The 22,506-nt window shown below is 33.4% G+C and overlaps 1 protein-coding gene across 1 annotated transcript in view; it reads right to left on the reverse strand.

Annotated features, from left to right (window-relative positions):
* LOC145266328 (uncharacterized) overlaps nt 1–22,506 on the reverse strand; it is a 78,732-nt gene that overhangs the window by 11,783 nt on the left and 44,443 nt on the right. Inside the window, exons 5-8 of the mRNA XM_080121914.1 lie at nt 20,348–20,455; nt 16,713–17,215; nt 11,392–11,853; nt 1,305–1,496 (exon numbers count right to left, since the gene is read on the reverse strand). Of these exons, the coding sequence (XP_079978040.1) occupies nt 1,305–1,496; nt 11,392–11,853; nt 16,713–17,215; nt 20,348–20,455 (1,265 nt within the window). The remainder of the gene's footprint in view (nt 1–1,304; nt 1,497–11,391; nt 11,854–16,712; nt 17,216–20,347; nt 20,456–22,506) is intronic.

The raw sequence follows: 22,506 nt of genomic DNA on the forward strand, positions 1-22,506 counted from the left end.
CAGAATGCCAACGTTACATATGAAAGAGTCTGCTGTGGAATTTCCACAGATCTTGCTAGTTATATCCATTCTAATAATCTCAGTGTGTGAGAGAAATATTCCATCAGATATATTTTTATCAGACAGTGTGTAAGGAGGTGGTTTGCATACACCCTTACTTGCTGGAATAATTATTTTTTGAAAGAAACTGAAGCAAATTACACTTCTTTGTTGTAAATAACATGTAAAAATAAAAAGGAAAATTGTTAAGAAACAAAAATTGATGTGTCAGGTTTATTGCTGTCTAGGTCAGACATGGATATATATTTTTATCGGACAGTGTGTGGGAAGGGGTGGGGGAGGAATTTTGTGGGGGTGGAACAAAAGGCACATCACTTCCTATTCTCTAGCTCACATCTCATTGTTTACACGGAATGAAAGGAGCTCCGATCTACAACTTGGATATCAGATTTTTTTTTATTTGGTCTAAATCATGATGATGCAGGTCAATAGCTTCCAATATTCAGATGCTTTCTCACCGGAGTACTGGCGCAAACTAATTCAGACTTTCAAATTGCAGAAATGTTCTAAAGTTACATTTAAATAACAATTTTCCATTGTGCGGAGTTTCTTTTTGCCTTCTCGATTTGAAGTTATTCTTTTAGTCAATGAGTTGTCCTTCCGGCAACTTGCACAGGAGTTGCTCAATACATGTTTGAGCGTCAAAGTGATGCCATGACTTATAGTTGGCCAACGGGCTGAGCCGACATCTTCATCACTTTCACGACAAATTCAAAGTGGATGGAAATTACAGAAATTTTCTTCAATGACAAGAACATCAGGATCGTCCAGATATTGTTGCCAGGGTTTTTAGATAGAAGCTAAAAAAAGCTAATGGAATTTAAAATCATTGTGGTACACAAACAGAAATTGCACTTTAAATGAATAAATATAAAAATTATAAAATGTAATAACTAATATTATGGTAATAGCTTGAACCTTCTCATAGACAAGTACTTCAGCTAGTTCCTTACATTATAGCAATAACTTAGACCCTATCATAAAGTACTCTAGCTAGTTTCTGAGATTATAGTGATAAGGTAGACCCTCTCATAGACAAGTACTTCAGCTAATTTCTTATATTATAGCAATAACTTAGACCCTGTCATAAAGTACTTCAGCTAATTTAGACCCTGTCATAGACAAGTACTTCAACTAGTTTTTAAGTTTACAATAATAACTAGACCCTGCCATAAATAAGTCGTTCAACTCATTGAAACAATGAAAAGAATGTTCCGCTTACTTCAAAGGAATTTTTTACTTACCTGTTACACTGTGTGCATATTAGAATCCTGGCTTTTGGTTGCGTGTCGAGCAAATACATTGTTCCTTGTGCAAGTGTTTCAGTTTTTCCAGTGCCGTAAGCACCGTTTAGAATGAATGGGCAGGGGAAGTTTTCTCGTTGGCTAACGATGTATTTCACAGCAATTAGTTGTTCTTCATTCAAATACTCACTACTGCATAAAAAATAAACAATATTTTTAAAAAAATGTCAGCTTTTTTTCTCATTAAGATAAAGACAACAAAATAATTGCACTATTATGAAGTTAATTATGCACATATGCATATTAGCGTTGTGTATAGCATGGTTAACACAGTACTAGCTTGGAGCAACTTCCTTGTGTTCAAGTGCAGATAGGTCGAAAGGTTAAGACTAACAGGCTTCAAACTTATTGACTTCGGCTTATGGGTGTGTTGCACCTGCATACTAAAACATTCCCAAGCAACACCGAGCAGATACAGCAAATAATTGAATACACATGAACTTCATATAACACTGGCACATATCTACATGAACTCAACTTTAATGTACGGTACACAAACATCCTCCATATATGAACGCTTTTCTTTTACTTGTTTGTTTATTTGCTGTATGGCATCTACCTTAAGCAGGTTGAACTGGTTTCCTCTGAGGGAGGAAGTGCCAAATTAATAGTAAATTTACAGGTAGTCTCTCTTCCTCACAAACAGGACATTGATCCTTTGTTTGTGTGCCAATAATGTGGTTAACGCTGTACAAACTTGAACCAACTTGCTTGTGTTCAAGTTAAGTGCAGAGAGATCGAAAGATTAAGACCGACAGGCTTAAAACTCATTAACTTCCATTGACATGTTGCACCTGCATGCTAGCAGGAGTCACGAGGCAGGTTAGTTACACACAAAAATGATTACATGCATTTCTACTAACACCATAATAACAAAATAAAAACAAGTATGTTAATGGTTTCTTCCTACATGCATTCAGAATTTGCAGTTCAAAATATCTGGACAAAGAATTCAAATACCTTACAAACACTTTGAAAATCTTGCAATATTCCACATATTTCATAATAAATGCAAATAGTTTTCATGATAAATAAACAGAAATCATATGCACCAGGTATTTCTCCCATAAACAGACACACACCAATAACACAATAATTTACAACACACTAAAGAAACTAGGAATTCCAATCATACAAACCACATCACAAACTATAAGACAAATATTAAAAACTACAAAACATCTCCAAAACAAACTGGTTTCCAATGCAGGTATATACACTCTTCCTTGCCAAAATTGCCATCATAGATACGTTGGTGAAATCCAGCGTAAATTAGAAAAAAGACTCAATGAACATAAAAGAGATACAAGAAATAACAATTCTTTAAGTGCATTATTCTCACATTCATTGCAGCATAATCACACCTTTGACCGTAAACGAGCAAAAATAGTTAAATTTATTTCAAATAAACTGCGCCGGAGACATCTTAAATCAGCGCTTATCATAAATTCAAGCACAATTAAACAACGTGGAGATTTCTATAATGTAGCGCCATTAATAAGTAAACTTTTATTAAAAGAACGTAATTTAATTGTAAACGCAATTTAAAGATGGAGAAAGCTTTACAACTCGATTACTTTTTCACATTAGCAAAGCGTAAAGTCTTAAATTTTCTATTTTAAAATAAATACATATTTTTCTCTCTGAGGATTAAAACTTAAACATTTCTCGCTTCCCCTCTCTCTCATATCTCCCGTTCAAATTCTCCAGGCTATTGATGCGTATGGTTACCGGTTTAAAATAACCAAAACTATAGATGCAAATACCCTCTTGTATGCAATGAACTTTAACACAGTTAAAATAGCAAAGTGGCATGACAAATTAAGCAAGCAAGCACGTACACACACACACACACAGACAGACATATATATATATACTAGCATGGGTGGCCGGCATTGTTCGCCGTTTCCCGGGTGTTTGCAGGTGCGTGTTGAGCAAAAATTAAATAAATAAAGTGGTAGTTGGCAGGCAGGCTCGATCACGTACCGCGAAGAAGGAAAAGAACGGGGGGGGGGACTGACGTATTTACTGTTACGACCACCACCAAACCGGAATGACTTATGTTTAAATTAAGGCTAGAAAATCGAAAGGAGAGAATGACTTTCAAAAATGTCGGCGGAAAAGCGACCCCTCCCCCTGTAGAAAAGTGCCCAGTTGAAGGTGAAGATATTAATGTTTTTAGCAAATTTTTCCATATCTGTCGTCTGAAAGGTCGAGCTTAAAAACGATACTGATCTTGGTAAAATCCGTCGCCATACATACATACATACATACATACATACATACATATATATATATATATTGGTAACAAAAACATTTTCGACCCAAACTGATTAAAAAGCTTGCCCTATCTCTGAATACCCTTTATGTAAAATTCCAAATGCTTAGACCAGAAATTGTCTGAGTAATTTGGCAGAGGTCAATTTTTTTTTAACTTTAACCCCTATTATGACCCCTTAACATTTATTGTTTTGGGATCAAATCAAGTTATTAAGTTAGACCCATGTCCACGGAACCTATATCTTGAAAATCAAGTGTTTAGACCTCAAATTGTCGGAGGAGTTTGGTAGAGTTCTCAAAGGTCAAATCGTTGAACTTGACAGCCAAATATCTGGCCGAAAACGGATTACAAAGATTTTCCTCAATCTCAGTACACTGTATATCAAATTTCGCGTCGGTAGACCGAAAATTGACAGAGTTATTGCGTAGGAAAATGTACACACACAGAGACACGTTCTCTTTTATAGATATACTAGCATGGGTGGCCGGCATTGTTCGCCGTTTCCCGGGTGTTTGCAGGTGTGTGTTGAGCAAAAATTAAATAATAGGCAGGCTCGATCACGTACTGCAAAGTAGGAAAAGTGAAAAAGAAAAACAAAACAAAAAAAAAAACGTGAAGCGTTAGCTGTTGCGCCTATCGTAAATTCAAGCACAATTAAACAACGTGGAGGTTTCTATAATGTAGTGCCATTAATAAGTAAACTTTTATTAAAAGACCATAATTTAATTGTAGACACAGGTTAACCTTCTCACACCATAGAAACACCCCCTGTAATAATGAATACACATAATAATTTATGCATATAATTTCAATCAATAAATTACATAACAAAAACACACTAATTTCATTTCTGTTACACAATTATATTTGAATTTTAAGACATATTTTTCCAGAAAGAATATAAACTGCGTTTATATCTTTTAAAATCACTATATGACGATATTAAAAATCTCCCTCTCTTTATCAATGCTCCGTTTTTGAATTTCCAACATCTTTTTCCATTTTTGAAATGGAACAGCGTTAACTTTTTCACAAGAAAATTTTCAAATATTTGTACTGGTGTTTTTGTTTGTTTAATCTCATTCATCCAGAGGAAGTCTCAAAATAAAGATGAAATGTTGATGAACGCATAACGTGGTTTATTCCTTTTTATTTCTCTATTTTGTTGGAATACTATTTCCATTGCTCTCATTATATATATATATATATATATATATATATATATATATATATATATATATACACTAGCAAAAGTACCCATCGTTGACTGGGTTCAAAAACAGCCTACAGAAAATGGACTCTGATTTATGAAAGTATGATAGGTTATGAAAAGGAAGGGTTGTAAAGAAATAGCTTCGAATTTGGGGGTATCAAAACCAAAGCAAAATATGATGAAAGTAAAAATAGAATAAATAAACCCCATAATTTATTATACCATACCTGTTCACACTGAAACACTTATCACAATATTCCGTGGATCTATATTAAAAAACCTTGTTAAACTTTGTGACATATTTCCATTCTATGGAGGTCAGGTGTGAACGAACACCCCATAATTTTATTATACCATATTTTTTCAAACTGAAACATAATTATCAAAGTATACTTACGCAGATAGATATGAAAAGTCTTTATTAAATTTTGTACCTATTTCCATTCTATGGAGGCAAGGCGCGAACGCAGACCCCACAATTTTATTATACAATCCCTATTTAACTTAAAACATACTTATCAAAGTATTATTATGTACATCTATATCAAAAACACTTGTAAACGTATTTTTAAATATTTATTTCCATACTTTGTGGACCAGGCGCGTACGCAGACCCCACAATTTTAATGAATCATCATAATGCCAGATCAAACATACCCATTCCTGTGTCTCGATACATCTTCTATCATTATATGTGATCAGTTTTCTATAATAGTCAACCATATAGGAGCCTATTCGTGACCAGACACACACACAGACATACAGCTTTATATATATATATATATATATATATATATATATATATATATATATATATATATATATATATATATAGGAAATTTATTACTGTGAGTCCAGAATGAGTTTACAAATTGTTTCAACTAGAGGAAAATCCTCAAAGAGAGGAAAAATCCAACTAGCATCATCAGAATTCATAGATGGACTAAGTTATAAAGTCAAATAAAAATGGAAAGATCGTAGATAAAGGGGAGTTAGAAAAGAAGGGGGAGTGGTGGGGAGAGGACGTTGGAGTTTAAAGTAGTAGGAGTGTATTAAAAAAAGAGAGGGGTTTATAATTAAATATTAATTATGTGTAAATTCTTATATACGTGTTTTTTAACGGTTTAAACTTAAAAGACGCTACTTTTGTTGATAACGGCATAAGTAACAGTTAATTTAAAGGATCACCATGGCAACAGGTTGGAGAGTTAATGTTAGTGAAGGAACGGGTTGAAAATGGGGTTTAAAGTAATTTAGCCGGGCGGGGAGAGATTGGAAGATATTTATTGTTTATAAAATGGAAAGAAAAAGAAAAGGAAAAATAAGTTAATGAATTATACTTTACAGGTTTATTTTGATAGTGTAATGATATATATAATTAAATATAATAAATAAATTAGCCGGGCAGGTAGAAATAATACGTTACAGGTTTATTTTAATAAAATAAAATAAAATAGGTGAAGGAACGGGTTGAAAATGGGGTTTAAAGTAATTTAGCCGGGCGGGGAGAGATTGAAAGATATTTATTGTTTATAAAATGGAAAGAAAAAGAAAAGGAAAAATAAGTTAATGAATTATACTTTACAGGTTTATTTTGATAGTGTAATGATATATATAATTAAATATAATATATATATAAATAAATTAGCCGGGCAGGTAGAAATTATACGTTACAGGTTTATTTTAATGAAATAAAGTAAAATAGGTGAAAGCTTAAGTAAGTAACTTAAATAATAGAAAAAAACATTTTTAATAAGTAACACACAAATATAAGCACACGCATAAATATGTACAGCAAATGCACATACGTAAATGGGGGAAAAGCACATGCGTGATCACACATACATTATATATATATATATATATATATATATATATATATATATATACATATACATATATACACAAACATACATATACAAACACATATATATATATATGTACACATACACAGATACGTAAAAATACACGCATATATACATATATAAACATATATGCAAATACACATACATCCAGATGCAAACACTTACACATACATATATATATACATATACATATACATACATATATATATATATAAATATAAATTAGCTGGGATGGGGGGGGAATTGAAAAATATTTTATAAATAATTTTTAAATTTTCAGGCGTTGTAGTTGAAGGAAAGAGAGAAAGAGAAAAATATAAATTAATAAATTATAAGTTACAAGTTTATTTTACTAATATAGAAATAGGTAAGAATATCAGTAAGTTAATCAAATAATAAAATTCATAAAATTATTAGGGAGATATTTATAATAAGTGAATAAAACACATACACACAGAAAAACACACACACAAATATACATGTAGAAGATACGTAACCAAATACAAATATATATAAACACATACATATACACACATGTAGAAGATACGCACAAACACAAATACATATATATACATACATATACACACACACATATATATATATACACACACATATAAATACATACATACACACACATATACATACATATACAAACACACACACATACACACGCACACACATATATATATATATATATGTGCACATATATATACATATATATATATATATAAATTAGCTGGGCAGGGAGAGATTGAAAAAATTAATTTTTTGTTTTTAATTTATTATTTATAGTTTTTTGAATTGTCGGGCATTAAGTTGAAAGAAAGAAATGAGAAATAGAAGGGTAACCAGGTGAATTATACGTTATAGGTTTATTTAATAAAGTAAAAAAACTAAGGATATCAGTAAGTTAATTAAATAATAAAAATTAATATAATTATTAATAAAATGTAGATAGTAAGTAGATAACAAAAACACACAAATACATACACATGAGTACACATGTAAAAAAATACACACATCAATGGGGGAGGAGCATGTGCTTGAGTATATGTACAAACACAAATACGAAAAATATGTAAATAAGCTTCGTGTTAAAAAATATAATTATTATTGAAAGAATTAGTAAGAGGTAAATATAAGAGAAAAGCGTATTATATATGTTATATGTAGATGGTAAATTAAATAATTAATTAAAATAGAAGGTAAGTAAATGATTAGTTGTTAACAAGTAGATAATAGACCGAGAGGCAAGTCGAAGGATACCAATTGTGATAAGTACGTAATTGAAATAATAGAAATCGAGACCTAATTATGGAAATGGCCAATAAGAGACTATGGGGCGAGAACCTTTAAATAATGACATAAGGAGTGATTAAGGCAAAGGGGGGGTACAAAAATGAGTTTGGTAAAGAGAGATGTAGCTAAAAAATGGTGGGATAAATAGGTGGGGGTTCTGTGGAGGGGTTCTTTTAAAATGAATGGGGGACTATATAGTTTAGGTTGTAAATAGGGTGTGTGTAATTCGTTAGTGTTAGATTTTAGGGGTGGGTTATAGTTATTATTAGAAGGGTGAGAAGTTGCTTAAGAGGTGGGATTTATAATGTTTACAATTAAGTGAGGTTTCAGTTTTTTTATTTAGAAGTTTATCTCTATCTCTAAAATTAGTAATCAGTAATTTTTCAGTTAAGCATAAATAACATGGGGAGTTTAGTGATTTACAGGTACTAGCTCTATTAAGAATTTCCCAGCTAATAATTGGGGTGAGGTTGTTTCGGGTAAGTAGTAGATAGTGGTTAGTTAATGAAGTACTATTTGGGTGGTTGGGGTTATTTAGGGAGCATTTATGCACTCTAAATCTGTCTTTGAACGTGGTGCTTGAGAGGCCAATGTAAAATTTTTTGTTTTGTGGGTCTTCATAACTTAGTCCATCTATGAATTCTGATGATGCTAGTTGGATTTTTCCTCTCTTTGAGGATTTTCCTCTAGTTGAAACAATTTGTAAACTCATTCTGGACTCACAGTAATAAATTTCCTATATACTGCTCTGACTACACATTGAGCACTTTAGTCCGGTTTTTTTTTTTTCACCACTGGTAAATAAATATATATATATATATATATATATATATATATATATATATATATATATATATATATATATATATATATATTATATGGAAAAATGCGCGCATGGAAAGTAATATTCTTAAGATTTTATTAAACCTGGAAAAGTAAAGGACAAAAAATTCAACCTGGAAAAGTAAAGAACAAGATATTCTAGTAAAGTAAAAAATAAGAATTTTTTAGACTTAAAATATTGCAGCTAAAAATAAAATTTGAATATTGATAAATATTTTATTTATTATTTGCATATGTTGTTGTTTATTGTTGAGTTAGAAAGGGTGTCAGTCGCTGGATTGAACTTATTTCCCCCTATTTCCATATATTTATGTAGTGAAAATTGTTTGAATAAAATTAATTCATTAGTTAGTTAGTTAGTAGATGGAATTAATAATTTTATCATTTACATAAAAATTAATAATTTTATTATATCATAATTAGGATCATTTAATTCTTTCTAACTCAACAATAAACAACAACATATGCAAATAATAAATAAAATATTTATCAATATTCAAATTTTATTTTTAGCTGCAATATTTTAAGTCTAAAAAATTCTTATTTTTTACTTTACTAGAATATCTTGTTCTTTACTTTTCCAGGTTGAATTTCTTGTCTTTTACTTTTCCAAGTTTAATAAAATCTTAAGAATATTACTTTTCATGCGTGCATTTTTCCATATAATCCATGATTTTTCCAGGCATTGCTATTGTATTAATATATAAATTTATAATATTTATTAATGATTGTCAAAAAAAATTAACTCTCAAACACACATTTATGCAATATTTATCATTCAATCACAGTAGTTCTGAGCCAGGGTCTCTACCGAGACTGCGGTTCATGAATTCGTGATCTGTATAGAGCGTAAACTAACAAAAAAGAAGATGGCACTCGGTGTCTTTTTAGATATCGTTGGAGCTTTTGACAACATACCCTTCAGTAGTATGTTCAAGTCGCTACGAGAACTCAATGTGCCACCAGTACTCATCCGATGGATTGAGTATATGGTGAGGCACAGAACAGTTCAAGTAGAACTACTGAGGGCAACTGTTAAAAGGGAAGTAGTTAAATGAAACCCCCAAAGTGGGATTTTATCACCTTTACTATGGAACTGTATGCTGAATCCTCTTTTAAAGGAGTTTAAAAATAGGAATATTTATGCCCAGGCTGCTGCTGATGACATCGCAGTGCTGGTCGCAGGTTCAAAAGCATCATTGGTCAGACGCATTGCCAAAATGGGACTACATTTTTCATCAAATGTGATAACGAAAAATTTGAGTTCATTCAAAGAATATGTATATCATAGAATTCACTAATATTTTTAATCGATAAATTCACCATTTTTTACTATAAAATCATAAGGAGAGTTAAAAAAAATTAATTATTAAAAAAAAGTTTGGTTTTTTAATTATAAAAAAAAATACACGGGATTGAACCTAAAATCTTTCCACCAACCCCCGGTACTCTAACCGTTACGCTAACATGTCATATTGGCAAAATCGCAGTAAAAAATATTTATATACAAAAAAAGTTATGCAAAATTAAAAAAAGCGTTAGTCACTTATGTACTTACTCTCCTGTTTGTGAACCCACATATTTTGTTGTAACTTTTTTTCTACTGAACCAATTTTCGAAATTTTTTTTCAAAATGTAGCTAATGAGGTGTTCTATCCAACTATATAACCTGTTTGAAATTTGGTTGCGAACGGAATTAGTGGTGGGGGTTTGAATGTGTCTCGATTCATTCAATTTCAGACTTAAGCATATATTCAACCACTACCGTGGTTGAATGATATATATATATATAATATATATATATATATATATATATATATATATATATATATATATATATAATCTTGTCAGTGTGCATATGGAATGGTCTCTATCAAACTTATCTCTAAATTTTCGATCTACAAAAACTTGAAACTTTATGTAGAGGCGTTTTGGACCTGTGAAACAATTTCAATTTGATTTTTAGTCAATAAAATAGTTACTAAAGGGTCAAAATTGAAAAAAGAAATTAAAAAAAAAACCCAGTTCATGATGGCATGAGTATGTTGATAAAAACCATTACTTTTGCACATGCGCAAATATATATTGATAGCTTGCAGTCCCTTATTTTTAAACTTTTATTATCTATCCTGTCACTAGCTGAAATGGTAGCAACCAAGGCTGGAGCGCTAAATGTTTTGCTTTTGACTCTGGTTAATGTCACCCAAGTCATTTTTTTTTGTTTTAACTTTTGAAATCATTACTATATATTAGGTACAATATAATATTCAATAGAGAATTGGCTTTGTAATAATAAATAGAACTACATGAACTAAAATACCATATTTATGTGTATTTGATGATCGGTTCATGTCAGGGCCACCTATATATTGGGCACAATATAATAATCAATACAGGATTAGCTTTATAATAATAAATACAAAATCTGAATTTAAGTGTATTTTATGACTGGGCAGCCTGTTAGTTATACCATAAAACAGAAATAAAAAGGGTTGATAAAACAGGAAATTCATTGATTAGACTCACCTGTATTTGGTTGGTTTAATTTTCTGTGAAAAAACATTCTTCACTGGATCTGGAAAGACAATATCGATAGAATCCATACTGTCAATCGCAACATGCATCAGAATAAACGATTGCCGGTTGAGTTGAAATTGTAATTCTACATCTGGGTAAACATTTGGAGTCAATCCAAAATCTTGAATGCAGGACTTTGTTAGCAAAAGGTAAATGCTAGTCCGTTGATGTCCCTTGAAGTTAACATTATCATCTTTAACTATTTCCACTTGGTAGACTTTGCTGCTAAACATGGGCAAAGCAATATAGACAGATGTGCAGCTGGTCAGTTTCAACTGACCGATGTCCGTGTCTTCGGATAGTTCGTCAGATAACTGAAGCTCACCAAAAAGTTTTCCCGGTCCGGAACTGAGAAAAGTGGTCCCATCATTAATAATGTTTGACACGATCATGTCGCCACACAAATTGTACCTAAAAGAAAGATGAAAAATATCAGGAAAACAGTAGGATCGTCATTATCATTGCTTTAATGTTGGGTAAGACGGCTTTCAGAAATTAACTACTCACAAACCTATTTCTACCCATGTCTTTATTTATCCATTTGCACTTTTTTTTAAAAAAAAACATTGAAAATTTTATATCTATATCATTAATTGCTAGATGAAAGATAATGTTTTTAAATTGCAACAAAATGTACATTACATAAAATAAATCCAAGGGAATTTTTTGATTCAATTTAAATTAAATTTTTATACCTTACTTTGTAAAATTTATAAAAGTGCACTTTGAAGATAAATAAGTTTCAAATTGAATCTTGTATCTTTATTTTTAAAGCCTATAGTAAAAACATTTTGTTTAACAATTTTCATGCCTTGGATGAAATGCTTTTCTAACTTGTATCTTATCTTTTTCAGTTTGTATTTCTCCTCACACGACAACTCATTTTTTACACACACCCCCTTTTTGTAATACAGGTCTGAATATTCTCTCTGTTTCAGTTTGTAATTCTCCTCACACCACAACTCTTTTTTGCAACTCCGTCTTTGTCATACATGTCTGAATAATGAGAAAATCTGAATTTTTTTTAACAAAAACTTTAAAATAACTTTTTTAGATTAAATTTTTTTTAAACTTCTTTCAGAATAGAAAATCTTTAAAATTTAATAAGGAACATATTTCATATAGGTTTCATTAACAAATATTCAGTACATAACGAGAAAAATAGTGATAAAAATTTCAAAAGGATTGTATAACTGGTTATGGTCAATAGTAGTCCTCGCCAGCAAAAGTCTTTGTTATTGTTATTCTATTATTATTATTATTATTTAAAACATTCTGTGTCCTGCTCTTTCGCGCGAGGACTAATTTCTCCATTTTTAGCACTTCCCCCCATGTTTGACTTGGCTTCTGCTTGTAAACTGATCTTACTACTGCAACTGTCCTATATCTACTATTATTATAATGATATTCGAAAACAAGGCTACATCAGAGGAAGGTCACTCTCATATTCTTGTCCAGGGTTGCCAGAATGGCTTTTTCTAAAATTTTCATTTTTAAGCAATTTGTCCTTTAAAAAGTTGTATTTGACCTTTTTCAAAGCGTAACATATAGAATAGAGGTTACCACATATGAAGGCCTGGAGGCCACTCAAGTATAAGGGTTAGTGTGTGCATTGTAATTAGCACATCAGTTGTAGATCTAGCAGAATGGAAGCCATATTGCATGTCAGTAAGTTGTTTTTGCCGAGGTGCTTAACTACTTTTCTGTTTAACACAGATTCCAGTAACTTACTCATGACGCACAGGAGACTGATTGGTCTGTACTGAAAGAGAGATGACTGATCACCTGAATTTTTAAATACAGGGCAGACTGATGAGTTTTTCCAGGATGTTGGGAAGCATTTCTCCTTAAGACAATATTTAAACAGCTTTGTAAGTATGGGAGCTGGTTCTGGTTGAAGCTTTTTGAGCACTATAATAGAAATGCCATCAGAACCATTGCTTTACTGGGATCAAGATTTTTGATTAGCATGGCAACATCACACAGTTATTTGTACGTTGCATAGTGTGTTTTCAGACATAGAAAATACAGGGGACAAGTGGCCTTGATCGCTAAGGGTAGAATTTGTTACAAAGTTTTTGACAAAGACTTTGGTTTTGTCAGATGCTGATGAGATTACCTCAGATTCATTGATGACGGTTCGGTTCAGGACTCTGTTATTTGCCAAAATTAATTAGAAACAAACCATTGCTCAGCTATTTTGGACTTGACGGACTGAGCGTACAACTCTTTCACATTTTTTATTACTCTTTTACAGTGGTTGCTGACAGTCCTAAAGGTGGCTTTAGTCTCAGTACATCTATTATGTTGGAAGCAGTGGAAATAGTGGTTTCTGTGCGCAATGGCAACGGCACATTCTAAAAAGAACCACTCCTGGCTGTTAGATTTTTGCTGGAATTTCTTGGAGGGTATGAAGAGGTCTATACCGACAATTAACCATTCAGTCAGGTCTGATACTATTAGAGGACATGTTTTATTTTAAACATGTAGAGTAGAGGAATATCTGATATGAATATACAGAAGCTATCACAGTCAGCCAGAGAGTATCGATATACTGTATGCTAGAGAGGTACATCAGAGGACTTTTTACATTTTGTTTTTATTTTAACTGAGACAACCAAGTGGTTGGAAGATCCCATAAGGGACAGAATGGCGGATAAACAATGGGCAAGTTGTAAGAAAAAGTTCCAGGAGGCTTGCATACTGACCGTCAGGCACACAGGTGGGTTTGTGAACAATCTGGAGTTAGGTCATAGGTGATGGAGAAATCATGATAGAACCTTTCCTAATCATCTATATTGTTTGAGAGGGATAGCCATTCAACATTGTGAACTTTGAGTTCTCCACAGACATAAATGTTAGCCGAAGGGTGAGCAGGCAGGATGTGGTCAATTTTCTCAGAGATACTCTTAAAAATAGTAACTCCACTGTTGGGGAAGGAGGGGAGGGCGATAGAGGGTAAATATGAATGCAGTGCTGTGATCAAGTGCTACTTGGAAGCACATGTAGGGAAAATTTGCGTCTTCTCTGGAGATCTTACCACATGGAAACCATCTCTAATGTAAGAACATATTTCATGTCCATGGCAATCTTGGGGGCCAAATTTTAATGTAAAGTTTGAGTATCTTTTAATCGCAAAGTCATCAAGGGAAACAGTTGGTCCATTTCCGGTTTCACACAGGAACAATAGGTCTGGTTTGGTTTCCTGTAATTGAGTTTCAACCTCTGGAAGAGTGGAACGTAGACTCCTGATGTTGGAGACTTGGTAGTAGGGATCTACGTTGGAAGTTAGAGTTCTGGGTTTAATCTTGTATCGCGTTTTGAAACTTTTCATGATGGAATATGGGGATAAGTGTAAGAGGTTGGCAGAGTTGGTTAGGGTTAGGGTTAGGGTTAGGGTTAGGGTTAGGGCAGAGAGTGAAAGTAAATGGCTTAAAGTTTTAAAATGCAAAAGTCAAGTATCAGTGTTCAATTGTGTTTTAAACAGAAGCATTCATTTCGAATGTGCCTCTTCTATGTAAAAGAACCTACTGTTGATTTTATATGCCTGACCTTTCTGCTTGTGTGGTGATAATGATTTGAATTTAAGTTTAAAATGCAAAAGTCAAGTATCATAGTTCAGTCGTGCGTTCAACGAAAACATTCGTTTCGAAGGTGCCCCTGTCATATCAAAGCACCTACTGTTGATTTTATATGACTCGCCTTTCTGCTTGTGCAGAAATAAAATTTCTCAAATGCACTTGGGATGTTGGGTTGCATAAGGTGTTAACTTTGGTCCAAATCACCGGATTCATCTTTCATCAGATAACTTTGATTATCGATACTTATCAAAGACATTCCAATACAAAACCTATCTGCCAGGTACAAGAACTATTTGTGTGAAATTTCACAAAAATTGACCCAGACATTTCTGAGTCCATAGGGAACTCTCTCTCTCTCTCTCTCTCTCTCTCTCTCTCTCTCTCTCTCTCTCTCTCTCTCTCTCTCTCTCTCTCACACACACACACACACACACAAATTCCTTTTATCTAGTAGTAGAGACAGAGATAAAACTAAAAAAAAAATAACAGTCCCATTTGGTGCAATGTTTAACAATGTACCCCACTAATTTTGAGGAGATTTCAACGTTTTATGACTTCAAACTGATCCCTTTTCAAGATAATCACCTAGAACTATTGGACCTGAATATTTCTTGCCATTAAAATAATCATTGGCGCTTCCACACTATCAGAACGAAATTTCAGAAATCATAAAACTGAATTCCACATGAAAACAACTGTATCTACGTATTCCTTGTATTTTTAAGATGATTATATCCAAAAATTACAAAAATTGAGAAGGAAGAAAATTATTTATTAAAGAAAATAAAAAATAGAATTTGAAGAAAACGATCGTATTTGCTTATGTAAGACACAGGAGAATTCAAAAGGGAGGTAATTTTCCGTTTCGATTCATTGTATGGCCGCAATTTTCACCTGCTAACACGATTAAAGTTGTTTTTTTTTTTAATAATTCAGTAATATTCAGGTAATTTCGATTGCATAATGTTTTTAATAAAATATTATTACAGACACAGGAGATAAAACAATCGTTTCCTTTTGTTTTGTTTGCATGGTACCATTAAATTACTAAGCGCTGGGCTGAACACTTTTAAAATATTTTAAACAGAGAACCGACAGTGGATCGAGGAGTAATTGATGATATTCCTCAGAGGCCAACCATCGAGAAGTATACAAATGTGGAAGCCAACTGCTAATCAGGAAACTAAGTGTCCTGTTTTCATTAATATGAGAACTTGGTACCGTGCCCTAACAGTTCAAAGACGCGTCAATTATTCGCCTGTTTAAGCACAAAGGAAATAAGCGTGAGTGTGATAACCATAGAGGAATTTCTCTTGTCTGTTGCTGGTAAGATTCTAGCTCGTGCAATCTTAAACATACTCAATGGTTCAATCTGTAAAACTGTGGTCCCAGAAACCCAGTGTGGTTTTAGGGCAGGAAGAGGTACTGTGGACATGACCTTCAGCCTTCGGCAACTACAGGAGAAAGCGAGTGAGCAGAATAAGGACTTATTTGTCACATTCGTTGACCTCACAAAGCCATTTGATACCATCTCTAGGGATGCCCTGTGGACTGTTTTGAGGAGAGACTTGATATTTCAGACAAGATGTTGAATGTGATTGTCTCCTTTCACTGGGGAATGGTGGTGACAGTACGAGTTAATGGGTCTTGCTAGCAATAAATACAATTAATAAAAGAGATAATAATTACCTGGACATTTTTTCGTGACATGCAAATTCTTCCAAGAAAAGTAGTTTGTGCATCTTTTGCACATAATTGTGTCGGTTTAACTTGGTTGAAATCACGTCATGGTTCAGTATATCCACAATATTCGATGGTCGTTTGTATTTATTAATCAGATTTTTTGTACGTGGCAGAAAGACAATTTCTCGGTTTTCTGGTGTCCATAATTCAAAGTTGTTCTTATCGCGAATCGTCACTAACTGCTGCAGTTCCTCATAAGTTCCCACGTCAACCGCAAGATCTCGAAAAAGTAACGGTTTCTCTCCAAAATCAAAGATGACTCTTTGACTAAATGACCCGTACATATTACCGTTGTAATTGACGGTCACTTTCCAACGATTGAATTCTTCTTGCTGTTTGCAATGATAGGCATCTAAAACTTGGAAATTATTTTCATCACAATCCATCGTCAGCGTGAAATACAATTGATCCTTGTCGTGGAGAAGGGAGACCTTCTGTAATTCCTTTTTCTGTTGGCAAGAAACAGTCAAGATGTTAGTGCAAGGATTTTAATATTTCAAAACCCGTTCCAAAAGTAGGGCCTCCTATTTTTTAACTCAAAAGCTAAAACATTAAAGATTTAGAAAAACGGGAGTGGTACCGTTAATACATGCAACCTTTCGTGCTTCAGAGTATATTTTTCTACATTGATGCCTCGGTTGTAAACGTCCAGCACACTTTATTGCTCATATCTCTGTCGGCACTCTGAAAGTAGCGAATCCAACTCCTAATGTTGCTGACATCAACTGATTTGGCTTCACAAACATTCCGCAGGCAGCGATGAATGTTGGTTCGAGTGAAAATGTAACGACCACATTACGAATGAAGATTGTTAATTTTTATTTATTGTTTTTTCTTAGTTGTTTCACAACGTTTCGGCCAACTATTCCTTTGGCCTTCTTCAGGTGGTAACCGCGACGGGATAGGAACTCTGCGATTCTCGCTCGCTATTCTTTTGTCTAACTCATTACATTAAACCCTTGAACGGATAACCATTCCACACAAGAAAAAAGAATAAACAATTCTTTAGACCCGGACAGAAATTCTACCGCAATTAACTGCCGAGCAAAGGTTAATTGTGTGCCATTTCTATCTAACCAATGACAATTTGCGAATCCAATTGAAAAAAAAAAACAAAAACAAAAAAACTTCCCCATATTGTTTGTCTTCAAGACCTTCCCGCTTCGGTTAAGCAGAAAATGGTGAACTCTGGCGACAAGAAATAAAGTCTTGCGCTTACTTGGCCAAAAACGTGGTGAGACAATAACAACTACGGAAGGCAGTAATTGCCAGTGGGTGCAGTTAGGAGATTCAGAGTTCCTATCCCATTGCAGTTACCACTCGACAAAGGCTAGAGGAATAGTTGGCCGAAACGTCATGAAACAACGAGGAAAAGATGAGGATAATAGTCCGCAATAAATAAATGAATAAATAATACTCATCTCAACAATGAATTCCAATTAAATAATATAAATGCAGATTGGTTCAAATTTTTCTGCATGACAATGACACATAACTGCTTCTGACGCAGGTCCGTGACAGGGGTTGCTTTGTTAGAGTCTCACACCGTCAATATCTGCAAGAGAGAAATGAAACTTTCAGATCATGAATGCATAAGCTCAGTCATCATAAAAATGCAATTTGCAATACCCTCTGATCTATTTTGGGTGGAATAAAAAATAGGAGGAATTACTTTTGGAACGTCCCTTGTATTTCAAAACTTGCATAAGAAAGAGAGATTAAGCACAAGAATGATTTTAAAACATAAAAGCTTGAAAACAATTCTTCAGCTTCAGACTCAGTTTTTGTATTTATAAAAAAGAAGGGAGATAATTCAATAATTCAAACTTGCAAGATTTATGTTGTTAATGTCTACAAATTCCCATTAATTGTTAAAAATTGATTTTTTTTTTATAAAAATAAAACAACTTGATTAACTTACATAATTTTTCAAATATGATAATTTCATTTTGTCACAGGTATGTACATCATACAAATTTTTCTTTAATGCTGTTCTGTTTTTTATCATGGGGCAAATTCTGAAAATTGTTACAGCCATAGCTCCACTCACGTGATTGAGAACGTTATCCATGTCTTGTATGAGATCTCAAACATTACCTCGTTCTGTGCGGCACGTCTTTCTTTTCTTTACCATGCATCTTAGATCGTTTATTTCATTTTGTTTACAAAACAACCACTTGATGGCATTTGGGAACCTCTCATTGCAGAAAAAACAAAAATTGTACACCCTTAAAATTTCGGCAATAGAAGGGAGATAATCCCCTGTCGATTTTTATTAGAGTTGTCTCCCTTTTGTCAAGCAATCACTAAAAAGAAGTCGTGGCATATGGACCAAATGTTACGTTGTATAATCCGGAACAACAACAATTACGATTATTGCCTGTTGGTGGATATTTTAAACTGATTTAGGGGCGATAATTTAAGCTGGTTTTAAGCAAATTTATTGCTGCAGACTTTCTTTTTGCTTCTTCAATTTGAAGTTATTTCTTTTTAAATTGACGTGAACACTAGAATATTTCAAGTAAAAGTCAAATATGAACAGGTAAAATTATAGAGGAATAAAAGGTGAATCAAATGAGGTATCGGTTGTTTAAACAGTTACATTAAATTTAGCTGAAATTTGCAGTTTTGGAAAAAATTACAAGTGCGAACTTTCTTTTTGCCGCCTGTGTATATATATATATATATATAACTTGAGCTATATATATATATATATATAACTTGAGCTCCTTCAGCTATAATCAAAACCTAAACCAAAGCTTATTAAGAATTCTTGATAAAATTCTTTATAAAAAAATAGATTACTAAGGTGCCAATATAAATCTCACCTGTCTGTTTAAATGTATGTTTGTATGTTTGCCTAAAACTTTCGACAGAGGCGACAAATTTTCACGCGATCGGTATCATTTTGAAGCTCGACCCTTCGGATGACAAATATCGAAAAACATTAATTCCGTCGCCTTCAACTGGTCACTTTTTGACCGATATTTTCGAAAGTCATCCCCTCTTTTCAATTGACTAGCCTTAATTTAAACCTTTGTCACTTCCGGTTTAACGATGCACGCAACAGCAAAGACGTCCCGTAATATTTTGGGGTTTTTTTTTCACATTCTTTTCCTCCTTCACGGTATGGGTTCGAGGCTGCCTGCCTGCTTACTACCACTTTTTTTTTTGCTCAACACACACCTCCAAACACCCAGGCAACACCGGGCATCCAGGCTAGTTAGCTATAATCGAAACCGAAACCGAAACTTAAGAATTCTTGGTAAAATTATTTATGACAAGAAATGGAAGCACATAACAATTAAACGACCCGGATGTAAGCGTGACTCAGAAAATAACACACGCTATCGTATTAATATATAGATTATTGTTAATCTTTACATGAAGTGGCTTCATGCCATGTCTGAAACGATTTCAATTAAAAGAAAAAATACTTGAGTTGTAAATTTCTTTTAGAAGAAAATGTCATTGTCATGTGAGTGATACTTTAGCCAGTACGGACTATGAATAGATGATCGCAGGTTCATATATCTACAAGCATATCAAACAAAAACAAATAATTACACAAAGCTCCTTACCGGACTGGTCACCGTGATGGTCCATGTGTGGGAAAATGTCTTGTTTGTGGAAGAGACTTTTTTATCAGCATCCATCTCGAGTTGCACATCTAGAATAGTTTCACTCATCTGTCAGAAAAAAAAAAAATCTTTTTAGAAGCGGATGAAAATTTTGTGAAAATTCATGAGAGAAAATCTAGCTATAGTAAAGATTGTTTGCTCTTTTTATCGACAGTGACAAGCAAGATAAGGTCCCATCTGATTTAATATCTTCCTCTGAGATAACATGAAAGACCACCCTTTCCTTTTCCTAAATTAAAAATGGCTATATAGCTAATTTTTTATAATATAGAGATTTTGTTCATCTGTCCATCTGTCCATCTGTCTGTCAATCATTTTTGTTTCAAAACATAATACATACATTGCGAAGTTTGTCTCATCCTGAAATACCAAACATCTTCACAAAAAAACACTCGACTAGCTACAACCGCTCTCAACAATATTCTCTACTCTCTATCTGAGCTTAATTCTAAACTACATGAACAAAGCTTCTTTCTTAGAGCTGCCCGCATGTGGAATACTGTTTTATTAGCCTACTTCCCGGCCAATTACAACATGGTAGCCTTCAAGTCCAATGTAAATAAGTTTTTGCTGAGTCGTCCTCTTAAATAATCCAAATTCTACTCAATCTACAACATTAACAATTAGTAAACTACCACCGTACATTCATTAACCCTTATCCTTGAGTGTCCCTCGGGTCTTGATAAGTGGTGACTATCTTGTAATAAAAGAAAAACTAGCAATAATATGCTATGTCTAGTTGAATAATTCTTATAGCCCATTAAAAATGAAGAAATTTTATTTTTTATTTTTGAAGTTGGGATGGGAAGCTCAATTGTTTTAAATGTCGAAAATACAAAATTTGTTTCAGGGATGTGCCTAGGGTGATGAAAACTAAGTTTCTGGCCACGATTATCGTTTTTGGTGTGGTTTTAAGTGAGGGCCACATCATGGCTCCTCACATCTTCTAAGTCGGCTTGAAAGTCAACACTAAAATGTATCTGAATGTGCTGAAGAGCGTGGTGAACGCCTGATGCAATCAGGTGGCTGCTGGCAGACCCTGAGTATAGCAGCAGAACTCGGCTGTGTGTATAGGTTAAAAAAATGTTACGCTGTTAATTAATTTGTTTTCTTTTGTCAACCATTGATATGACTTCCTGTATGAAGATTATTTAAAGAAAGGTATGTTTTCTTTATTTAATTCAGAATTAATTAACAAAGGTTATTAATTAACCTACAAAAATCACCACCAAAGAGAAATGGTAAAAAAAGCCACAAAAGAACTTCCTGTTTATACCAAGAAGGGAACTCAAAACACTTTTCCAAGACTTCATCAATGAAGTTTAATTTGGAATGATTTCCTTAATATTAATAAATTTGCTGCTGTGGAATTTTTTGCTCTCTATAAGTGCCTACACCTAAACATGGATTCCATGAACAAAGCTTCTTTCCTAGAACTGCGCACCTGTTGCACTCTGTTTCACTGGTTTGCTTTCCAACTGACTGCGATATTTTCAAGTCCAATGTAAACAAGTTTTTATAAATAATCTAATCATACCAAATTACTACTACAAACGATTATTATACAACTAACCAAATGACTACAATACACACATTAACCCTTATCCTCAAGTGGCCTCCAGGCCTTGATATGTGGTAACCCCTTTGTAAAAAAACCAAAAATCTTCAAATGCCAGCAATGACCAAGATCTTTCTGATTCTCTCTCTTCTGATCTTGAGCATGTGGTGCAATGGGGGAGGAAAAAGTGGCTAGTTAATTTTAATACAGCTAAAACAAAACTTTTCTCTTTTCATCATAATCACTCTGACGCTCATCAGGCTCCAATTGAAATGAATGACGCATCTTGGGGAAACATCATGTCTTGACAAGCTTCTGTGTCTGACCTTCACTCCTAATCTGAAATGAAACACATAGATTAAATCTGTTTCCAATATCGCTGGGAAAATGGATGGATCATTCTATCGCTCCGGTAAGTATCTCACTGCTGATGTGATCCTCTATCTGTATAAGAACTAAGTACGTCCTAAAATGGAGCACTGTTGCTATATCTGGGCAAGAACTACTTGGTGCGTCCTATCCAGCCTTGATCGAGTTAAAA

This window comes from Euprymna scolopes, chromosome 41 (genome assembly GCF_053919585.1).
Source record: "Euprymna scolopes isolate OS-2025 chromosome 41, ASM5391958v1, whole genome shotgun sequence".
Classification (NCBI taxonomy): Eukaryota; Metazoa; Mollusca; class Cephalopoda; order Sepiida; family Sepiolidae; genus Euprymna; species Euprymna scolopes.